The sequence below is a fragment of the Manis javanica genome, chromosome 12 (genome assembly GCF_040802235.1).
Source record: "Manis javanica isolate MJ-LG chromosome 12, MJ_LKY, whole genome shotgun sequence".
Lineage (NCBI taxonomy): Eukaryota > Metazoa > Chordata > Mammalia > Pholidota > Manidae > Manis > Manis javanica.
This window is the reverse complement of record NC_133167.1, coordinates 30,654,923-30,665,827: the sequence shown is the minus strand read 5'-3', so window position 1 is coordinate 30,665,827 and position 10,905 is coordinate 30,654,923. Positions and strand designations below refer to the sequence as shown.

At 39.9% G+C, this 10,905-nt stretch overlaps 1 protein-coding gene across 29 annotated transcripts in view; it reads left to right on the top strand.

Moving 5' to 3' along the window:
• The first annotated feature begins 1,771 nt into the window (after positions 1-1,771).
• The window catches only part of ABI2 (abl interactor 2), a 92,203-nt gene continuing 83,069 nt past the window's right edge, over positions 1,772-10,905 (top strand). For 3 of the 29 annotated variants that reach the window (XM_037009235.2, XM_017671121.3, XM_037009243.2), the window contains exon 1: positions 2,906-4,820. In XM_037009235.2, coding sequence (XP_036865130.1) covers positions 4,704-4,820 — 117 coding nt within the window. In that variant the 5' untranslated portion in view covers positions 2,906-4,703. Of the gene's footprint in view, positions 4,821-10,905 lie in introns of all 29 variants that reach the window. The other 26 variants (XM_037009237.2, XM_017671118.3, XM_017671114.3 and 23 more) reach the window with 18 other exon arrangements.

Sequence of the window (10,905 nt, the reverse complement as noted above, 5' to 3'; positions counted from 1 at the left end):
GTATGGATATGAAAAAGCTGGTATTACTGTGGGGTGGGGGGGACTTGATAATATGGGTGAATGTAGTAACTACATTGTTTTTCATGTGAAACCTTCATGAGAGTGTATCAATGATACCTTAGTTTAAAAAAAGCTGGTATTACTACTCTCTTGAAATTTATTTAAAAAGTTTTTAATTGAAAGGTAGTTCATACACATGTTGGTTTCAGGTGTACTGCATTGTAAATCAACAGGTACATTACTAAATGCTTGCCATGGTAAGTCTAGTTGCTCTCTTGTCAATATACAAAGACCTTTAGGTGACATAGATGCTATTTCTTCTCTAATAAATTAAAAAATGTATGAGAAAATAGTGACATTAAATAGTAACTAACAATAATGTTAAAGATGCTGAAGCTAACAGGTTTATGTCATTTAATAAGAGAAAATTTGGGGGCAAAGAGTTAATACTTAGAACTTTTTAAGATGAATTTAGCATGTTGATGTGCATGAAGAATCTGAAGGAAAGTCTAGAGTGGATGGGTAGGTAGGCTTCCTAGAGGTTGTAAGAAAAGCAATGGAAGCAGTTCAGTTAAACAACATTTTATTATTTCTTTAGAGCCCATACTATCAGGCATTGTATTATGTTCTTTACCTAATTTCCTCATTTAAGGATAGAGTTACTGGGATGATTGTACATCAAGAGAATTCTACATTGTGAATCTTCATTTCAGCAGAAGTTGATAGTTTGTCCACAGACTTGTGACTATGATGAAATACTGGGTAAGTGTGAGTTCTTTAAGGTACATTCACACCTGGCCAAATTGAAGGTACAGTAGTACCCCCTTATCTGTGGTTTCAGTTACCTGCAGTCAACCATAGCCTGGAGGCAGATGATCCTCCTCCTGACATATGTAGTAGAAGCCTAACCCTAGGTCACAATGTCCATGTTATTCACCCTACTTCATCCTATTATGCAGACATTTTATCATTTCATCACAAGAGTGAGTACAGTACAATGAGATATTTTGAGAGAGACCACATTCACATAATTTTTGTTACACTATATTACAATTTTTCTATTTTTTTATTAATCTCTTACTATGTTTCATTTATACTTTAAATTTTATCAGAGATATGTATGTATAGGAGAAAACATAATATATATAAAGGTTGGTACTATCTGTAGTTTTAGCATCTACTGGCGGTCTTGGAACATATCCCAAGGGGAGTTCACTGTATATTAATATTGGGTCTCAACAATGTGAGATCTATACGGGCAAGCCATCAGTTCCCTTGTTGGCCTTGACTTGTTGAACATTCTTATTAAAATGAACCCCAAAGTCTTGCTTATCAAATCTGTAGATGATGTGAAACAAGATTCTTTATTTCAAGAGATGGTAATGAGGATTCAAATTTGGGACAAAGGCCAAGTATAATTTATTGGAAATAAATATAAAGAACTGCAATTAGATTTGAAAATATATACTGTAGTTGGCATGACTGGGTTAAAATGTAAAAATCTAGGAGTCTTTAAAGCTTACTTGGAATCAAGCTGATTATAAAATTGCTTAGAAAAAAAGTCATTTGGGCTGCATTAATATAGGCATGTTGAGGTTCATTCCAGACCACTGCAGTAAACTGAATATTGCAAGAAAGCATGTCAAAGGAATTACTTGGTTTCCCAGTACATATAAAAGTTATATTTATGCTATTCTGTAGTCTGTTAAGTGTGCAATAGCATTATGTACTAAGTTATTTCTAAAACAATGTAATACCTTAATTTAAAAATACTTAATGCTAAAAAATGCTAACCATTGTCTGAGATTTCAGCTAGTTAAAATCACAGATCACCATAACAAATATAATACAAATGAAAACCTCTAAAATGATGCAAGAATCACCAAAATGTGACATAGAGACACAAAGTGAGCAAATGCTTTTATAAAAATAGCACCGATAATAGACTTGCTTGTCACAGTGTTGCCATAAACCTTCAATTAGTGAAAAACACAGTATCTGTGAAGTATAATAAAAGCGAAGCACAGTAAAATGAGGTATGCCTGTAAAATGAGGTCTGATTTAGGGAGACAATAGTTTCACTGGACTCAGAAAAATACTCCATGTTCATTTTAGAAAAATTGAGATGACCAAAGCCAGAAAAACCTATAATCCCACCACTTAGATAATATATATGTACACATGATCCATGTACTTTATAAATCTTCTAGTTGTCTTCCTCCTTGCTTAAATTATTTTGTTGGCATCAGAAGTGGATACCTATGTCCTTGGATCCTTAGATTCTGCTGTTAAAAAGCCCTTCTCTTGGTGAAGATTCCCAGCTGCTAGAAATTGGAATCAGACCTTCATAACCAGAGGGGCAGTTTCATCAACATCACCCAGGAACTTGTTAGACATACTAAATTGGGGCAGACCAACTGAATCAGAAACTTGGTGTGAGCTAGCAACCCTGTGTTTTAACAAGCCCTTCAAGTGATTGCAATCCACGATGAAGTCTGAGAAAACTGACTTGAGTTCAACCCTTTGATTTTTCAGATTTGAAAAAGTACTAGAATGTTCACACAGTGATTCCTAGGATAAGGAATGAATCCTGTCTCAGGTAGAGTTTGTTGGGCTAATTGCAAAACAGTATTTGAAAGAATGCTAGGTGGGAATAAGTGTAAAGGGGAAGACTCTCTACCTTTACTCCCAGTTTAACATTAGCCTTTTGATCTATTGAAGTTTAGTGTGTAAGTTTGCTTGACTTTATTCGATTAGATGTATCTTATTCCCTGAAACAAGTTTCTGTGCCGTTTAATAACTGCTATTCCATCACTACTGCAGTCTGATGAATCTCCAGAGTGTGATTTTGCAGCTCTCATTTTTAACAAGCTGAAGGTTACACTTAAGATTAAGAACTAGTAATACAGAAGATGTTTAAAGTGGTTGAGAATAAAACTAGTTGGACTGGACCATCATTTTCAATATCCTTTAATTTGGGTTCTACAGTGAAAACTCAAAACAATGTGCTAATATGTGTAATATGAAACCAATATAGTAATATCAGCGATTGTTCCAGAAATGTGTGATGGCACATTAAATGTTTTTTTGAGAAAGTGTAATAAAGTTTCCTCCTCATCTAGAAAAAACAGGGGGGTGTTCCGCCTGAGGTTTTTCAGCCGCCCGGCAAGTTCATTCTGGATCTGTTGAGACTGAGTAATAACGGAGCGTTTTGGGAGTAAAGGTCTTACACCAAGCTTTATTTTCCTGATGGCAGGTCGAAAGCTAGAATCACGTCTGCCTCAGGGAAGGTCTGCATGCATCAAGTCCATCTCTGCCTCCAGGCCTCTTTGCTGCCACAGAGCATTGGGCAGAGCACCTCATACAGAGTCAGTAATAGCTCATTGCCAACACGTGTGCAAGCATGTGCCTGCGAGCATTGCAAGTGTGCAATTGGCAAGTAGACTAGGGTGGGCAACTAGACTAGGGTCAGGCAAGGATCCTGGCCGTGGAACTTCATTTTACTTAGTGGGGTGGGGGTAGGGTGGTGAAATCACCGTAGGAAGGCCAAGAGATGACAAAAGAACAAGGACACAACAAATGTTAGCCTTAACTTCCAAGCGTCCAAATAAAGGTTATGGAATTTATAGTATCCCAGCAATTGCCTGGAATTTTAGGTTAAGATTACACTGTGTGAAATAGATTTAGGGAGAAAATTCAAAATCTGGGGAAAAGAACAGAATAATAACTGCAAGATAAAAACGATCCACCTTGAATTTTGGTAGCATTTAGCATTCTATTTAACCACGTAACAGCCTGGTGAAGAAGGAAATCAGTACCAGCAAAACCGTTTTCGAAACTTTGACTTGTGATTCCACAAAAAAAAGACAAGTTGACAGAACCTGAGAAATGACAGAAAGGTTGTGAATGAGGAAGCAAATAGAGAAGGCAAGCACAAAAAGCTGAGGGGACGGACAAATGAGAACACAACAGAGGTTAACCGAGGCAAGGGGAACGGATTTTCGTGGGCAAATAAGTGTAAAAAAGCCAGAGTGCAGGAAATTTGGGGCTAGGAAACTGAAATTCACCTATCTTGACCAGAAAGGATGGACGAGGTCAAAGATGAGAAAAATGAAAAGGGGGCACTTAAAGCTGCATGGAAGTTTTGTGGGTTGCTGTTATCGCTCAGGCCAACGGCCAAGGGGTTCGGCCCCAGGTTGGGAATAAAGCAGAGGAAAGTCTCGGCCGGCGCCGGCGGGAACACGGCGGGGCCAGGTAGCGCTCCCACGCCAGACTAACAAAGGCCGGCCGGGGAACTTCCCGAGCCGTGCAGCCGGCGGGGGCCGAAGGGTTAACCGCGCGCCGGCCTCCCGCGCGCATCCCGGCCCCACACCCGCCGTCGCTAGGAAACGCCGCCAGCGGGGGAGGGGCGGGCGGCGCGGCCGAGGGTGGGAATCTTTTTCGGGCGCCCGGGGGCGGAGGGAGGGGAGCGCGCGTGCGCGCGCCCCGCCGGCCGTCGCCGCGGTGACCGACCTCGGAGTCCGCCGGCTCGCGCCCCGCCCCCGTGCCTGCTGCCCCCTCCCCTGTCCTGCGCGCGGGGCTTCTTGCTCCTCCTGAGGTACCGTGGCCGGCGTCGCCGCGGCTCCTCTCGCAGCCTTGGGTTTCCTTGGCGCTGCTCTCGCCGCTACCTCCTCGGTCTTCACGAGGAGGAGGAGGATGTGAAGATGGCGGAGCTGCAGATGCTGCTGGAGGAGGAAATCCCGGGGGGCCGCCGGGCCCTCTTCGACAGTTACACGAATCTGGAACGGGTGGCAGATTACTGCGAGAACAACTACATCCAGGTGCGACGTCCCTCCCGGCCTGGGCGCCCGGGGCCTCGGGGTGCGGAGCGGCGCGTGGGGATCCCCGGCCGGGGCCGCCAGCCTGGGGGCGGAGGGGGCGCCGGGCGCGCCGGGCAGAGGCCGCGGCCCCGCGGGGCCCCCGGTGGGGCGGTGGGGAGCAGGGTGGGAGCTGGGTTTGGTCAGTGGGTGAGAATCCTCCAGCTGGAGGACATTGTAGCTTTAGAGCGTTTTTAAAAGCTAGGAATCTGCCCTCGGTGCAGCGTGTTGTCCCCACCTCTCGCCTCTCCTGCGCTCCGCCGCCCCCGCACTCGGTGCCGGTCAGTTCAGGATGGCGGAGAAGGCGGAGTGTCATTTTCTATTTGACAGAATCCTGTTCCCCCATATGGCAGGGGTGTGGGGATTGATAGGTCACCACCCCCACCCCCACGTCTGGAGGATTTTTAAGGGGATGTGTTGCTGCAAAGTAAAGTGCCTCTGTTTTCTATTCGTGTGAATACCTCAAGAGATTTGCTTTTTGCCCATTTGGATTTTAGATTCTCAACGGGGATAAACTAGAAGAGCAGCTGTCCCTTGTCGGAAGTTATTGCCATTTTCCTATCTATGGAGAATAAGAAACTGCATGATAATAAGCTGTTCCCGCAACCCCCTCGCTCCCAGGCCCATTAGAATAGGTAAATTTCCTCTGGGAAAACGAATTGTGACTATTTTTTCAGAGAAAATTAGGAAGCGATCCTGTGGGTTTAATTTTTCCTGTGATGGTTGTTTGGCACAGGGACTCATAGTGGTAGCGCTGTGTGTGTGTGGAGGCGGGGGAGAGTGGGGAGATGAGATCCAGCTGTGCCTGGATGAAGCAGAAGATTTCTGTGGATAAAAAGAATTCTTTAAAAATTATTAAAAGGATAGATTAAAATGCACAGTTTGCAAATTCAGTATATTTTCTTTATGGCTTATTCAAAGTCACAGGTTCTACCTCCGTTTTTTCCTTCCCATTTAAATTTTCTTGGGATAAAGGTGTAAATGGAGCAAGTATGTTAAATTGTTCCTTCACTACGATCTTTTTTTTTTCTTTTCTTGTTCTCACCTTCATCCCTCTAGGCATCCTTCTTAACTTCAGCTATATTGAGAGGCATTCTCAAGTCTTAGTGTAAAGTGAAAAAAAAAAAAGGTGTTAAAATTTATAGGTTCATAAATTTTGTAAGGAATGTATGTTTAATCAAGGATGGTATTCTGAGAATTTACTTGATTATACATATACTGACCTCTGTATTATCTTGTAGGGAATATTTGTATTGGAGAATGAGCCAGACATAATCCAAGGCTTTTTCCTCCAAAGAGGCAGTTCAAAGTATGGCCAGTAGGAAAAGAAAGAATGTGTCTTGGATTAAAGATTCAAAATATGCAAATAGATTCAAAAGATATAAAGAATACAACTGTCCATATTTGTAGGGTGCTTTGCTGCTATGAGTTGGGTAGGAGAGAATCAAAAGGTTCAGTATTTCATTTTTTCACTAAATGTATTCAAAAGTCTTTTTTGGCCTGGCACTGTATCAGGGTTGATGATACACACTCTGTCTGCAGAATTTCATAGTAATTGAAAGAAGCTGATCTGTGAGTAAATAATACCATGTAGTGTGTCAGTTTATACTTTGTAATGGACTGCAGATGGGAAGAACTGGAGGAAGCCCTCTGTTCTCAGGGAATTAACTATTTTTAGGAGAGGCAAATCTGAAGGACTCCTGGTGATTCCATGACTTCACACAGGTATTATGGAAAAAGTTCTAAGTCAGATGGGAAATTGATAGTGGAAAAGTGAGTAGCTTGCAGTTATGACTAGTAATTTAAAAAACAAACCAAAAACCATTTTGTCTTTCCCTGGAAGATAATTGTTATTGTAATTTGAAGGTATAGTTCCTCTTAGAGTAATAAAGCTGAGAGGGGTTAAAGGGATCACTAAGTAAATCTGAGGGGTTAAAGGGATTGTCATCTTTTTATATATTTTAAATAAAGTAGGATGTTACTGCCACCATTATGCTTTATCAATGGGACTCAATTTAATGTGGTGACATTTTAAAATTCAGAGTATAAACATTTATGAATAGAAATGGATTTGGATTTAAAAATATTTCTTCAATTTAGCATCTTAAAAATAGATTTACACTTTCACCTCTTAGATTATCATGTTTTAGGATCCACTGGGTGTGCTGTTGTTCTTTTCCCAGATGACAGCTCTTACGTGATTTGTAGTAAACTTGATAAATAGAACATTGCGATAGTGGATTTGTGCTGCCCCAGCTGCATGTTTGGCAGGCTGTCCTTGTGACCCAGGAACTGACCACCAGGGGTTTTGATGCTGCCTGTGACACTGCAGTAGATGAAAGTTAATTGGTGGGATCAATGATCAAGTGGTCATTTAGCCTTATAGCATCGTGGTCTGACCACTAGCTCAAGTTAACTAACCCAACACTCATTTTATTTGTGGAAATGTAGTTTTTGCCTGTAAAGCAGAAAAAAGACAAAATTTGTTGGTCATCTGTAACAAATGGTAAGGTTCTTTGCTCAGGGTTCCTAAATAGCTTCTTTTATGCAAAGGAATATCCAAAAAATTAATATAAATAAGAATATTCTAAATGTGGATTATGTTTATTATGAAAGTTGAGTAAAGGAAGGAACATGTGTTGGCCTTCTGAAAATTATTGTTTAAATTGTTTGTCCTATAAAAGTATCTTTCAAATATCTTATCAGCGTTAGGAGTGGTCAGATACTGCCTATGTTAACATGCACACACTGTTTACAGGTAGAGCAGTGTTCTAGTTGCCCAGGTTAACTAATGCAGTTAACATCAGAAATTTAAAAGTCATTGCAAAAATTTAGATGACTTTATAGTTGCAACCTCTAGAAAAATACATTTTTCTAAAATGTGATAATAAAAAGTTATAACTACATTTTGCTGACATTTATCCTGTTGTCTTTATTTCTTGCCTGTAAAAAAAGGACTAGTAATTATTAAGGATTTTCTTGAGATATGTGTAAGACCCATGTTTATTTTCTTCATTTATTAATATAAACATTGATGCCTAATTTAGCAAGTGTCTAGACATTTAAAAAATATTTTGATTAACTCAGAACCTATTTTACAAATAGAATTTTAAGTAATAGGAATTGCTTTAATGTTTTCATAGATGAAATAAGTTTATAGTTGTTATTTTCCTAAAGTAAATATGAAAAACCAACTTGTTTGAATTTATATTTTTCCTTTCCTAAGGCAAAATAAATTATGCTTTTTGTGAAATACAATCACATAGATACATAGTAAAATCCCGTTGTTGATTGTTTGGATTAAGAGCAAAATCATATAACATAGATCTACTCAGAAGAACAGAAATAAAGAATTCACCTTAAATTTTTTTTCTGAAATATTTCTTTTTTAAATAATAGACATATCATTAGTAGCTTTCCTTTTTTTCTCCTTATCAACAGGATACTCAACAGAATTCATTAAAAATTGGATGAAAGGTTTTTTTTTCTTTGAAAAGGTTAGCTTTTTACTTCTTTGCAGATTTTTTTTAAATTTTGGTATCATTAATCTACAATTACAGAAAGAACATTATGTTTACTAGGTTCCCCCCTACACCAAGTCCCCCCCACATACCCCTTCACAGTCACTGTCCATCTGCGTAGTTAAGATGGTGTAAAATTACCACTTGTCTTCTCTGTGTTGCGCAGCCCTCCCTGTGTCCCCCATGTACTATACATGCTAATCGTAATGCCCTCTTGCTTTTTCCCCGCCCTTATCCCTCCCTTCCCACCCATCGTCCCCAGTCCCTTTCCCTTTGGTAACTATTAGTCCATTCTTGGGTTCTGTGATTCTGCTGCTGTTTTCTTCCTTCAGTTTTCCTTTGTTCTTATACTCTACATATGAGTGAAATCATTTGGTACTTGTCCTTCTCCGCCTGGCTTATTTCACTGAGCATAATACCCTCTAGCTCCATCCATGTTGTTGCGAATGGTAGGATCTGTTTTTTTCTTGTGGCTGAGTAATATTCCATTGTGTATATGTACCACATCTTCTTTATCCATTCATCTACTGATGGACATTTAGGATGCTTCCATATCTTGGCTATTGTAAACAGTGCAGTGATAAACATAGGGGTGCATCTGTCTTTTTCAAACTGGAGTGCTGCATTCTTGGGGTAAATTCCTAGAAGTGGAATTCCTGGGTCAAATGGTATTTCTGTTTTGAGCATTCTAAGGAACCTCCATACTGCTTTCCACATGGTTTAACTAGTTTACATTCCCACCAGCAGTGTAGGAGGGTTCCCCTTTCCCCACAACCTTGCCAACATTTGTTGTTGCTTGTCTTTTCGATGATGGCGATCCTTACTGGTGTGAGGTGATATCTCATTCTGGTTTTAATTTGCATTTCTCTGATGACAAGCAATGTGGAGCATCTTTTCATGTGCCTGTTGGCCATCTGGATTTCTTCTTTAGAGAACTGTCTATTCAGCTCCTCTGCCCATTTAATTGGATTATTTGCTTTTTGTTTGTTGAGGCGTGTGAGCTCTTTATATGTTTTGGAAGTCAGTCCTTTATTGGATCTGTCATTTATGAATATGTTCTCCCATACTGTAGGATACCTTTTTGTTCTATTGATGTTGTCCTTTGCTGTACAGAAGCTTTTTAGCTTGATATAGTCCCACTTGTTCATTTTTGCCTTTGTTTCCCTTGCCCAGGGAGATATGTTCCTGAAGAAGTCACTCATGTTTATGTCCATGAGATTTTTGCCTATGTGTTTTTCTAAGAGTTTTATGGTTTCATGACTTACATTCAGGTCTTTGATCCATTTGGAGTTTACTTTTGTGTATGGGTTAGACAGTGATCCAGTTTCATTCTCTTACATGTAGCTGTCCAGTTTTGCCAGCACCATCTGTTGAAGAGGCTGTCATTTCCCCATTGTATATCCATGGCTCCTTTATCATATATTAATTGACCATATATGCTTGGGTTAATATCTGGACTCTCTATTCTGTTCCACTGGTCTGTGGCTCTGTTCTTGTGCCAGTACCAAATTGTCTTGATTACTGTGGCTTTGTAGTAGAGCTTGAAGTTGGGGAGTGAGATCACCCCCGCTTCATTCTTCTTTCTCAGGATTGCTTTGGCTATTCGGGGTCTTGACGGTTCCATATGAATTTTTGAACTATTTGTTCCAGTTCATTGAAGAATGCTGTTGGTAATTTGATAGGGATTGCATCAAATCTGTATATTGCTTTGGGCAGGATGGCCATTTTGATGATATTAATTCTTCCTAGCCAGGAGCATGGGATGAGTTTCCATTTGTTAGTGACCTCTTTAATTTCTCTTCAAAGTGTCTTGTAGTTTTCAGGGTATATGTCTTTCACTTCCTTGGTTAGGTTTATTCCTAGGTATTTTATTCTTTTTGATGCAATTGTGAATGGAATTGTTTTCCTGATTTCTCTTTCTATTAGTTCATTGTTAGTGTATAGGAAAGCTACAGATTTCTGTGTGTGAATTTTGTATCCTGCAACTTTACTGAATTCTGAAATAAGTTCTAGTAGTTTTGCAGTGGAATCTTCAGGGTTTTTTATGTACAATATCATGTCATCTGCATATAGTGACAGTTTGACGACTTCTTTACCAATCTGGATTCCTTGTATTTCTTTGTTTTGTCTGATTGCCGTGGCTAGGACCTCCAGTACCACGTTGAATAACAGTGGGGATAGTGGGCATCCCTGTCTTGTTCCCTATCTCAGAGGAAAAGCTTTCAGCTTCTCGCTCTTCAATATGATGTTAGCTGTGGGTTTATCATATACGGCCTTTATTATGTTGAGGTACTTGCCTTCTATGCCCAACACATTGAGTTTTTATCATGAATGGATGTTGAATTTTATCGAATGCTTTTTCAGCATCTATGGAGATGATCATGTGGTTTTTGTCCTTCTTTATTGATGTGGTGCATGATGTTGACGGATTTTTGGATGTTGTACCATCCTTGCATCCCTGGGATGAATCCCACTTGGTCATGGTGTATGATCCTTTTGATGTATTTTTTAATTCGGTTTGCTAATAT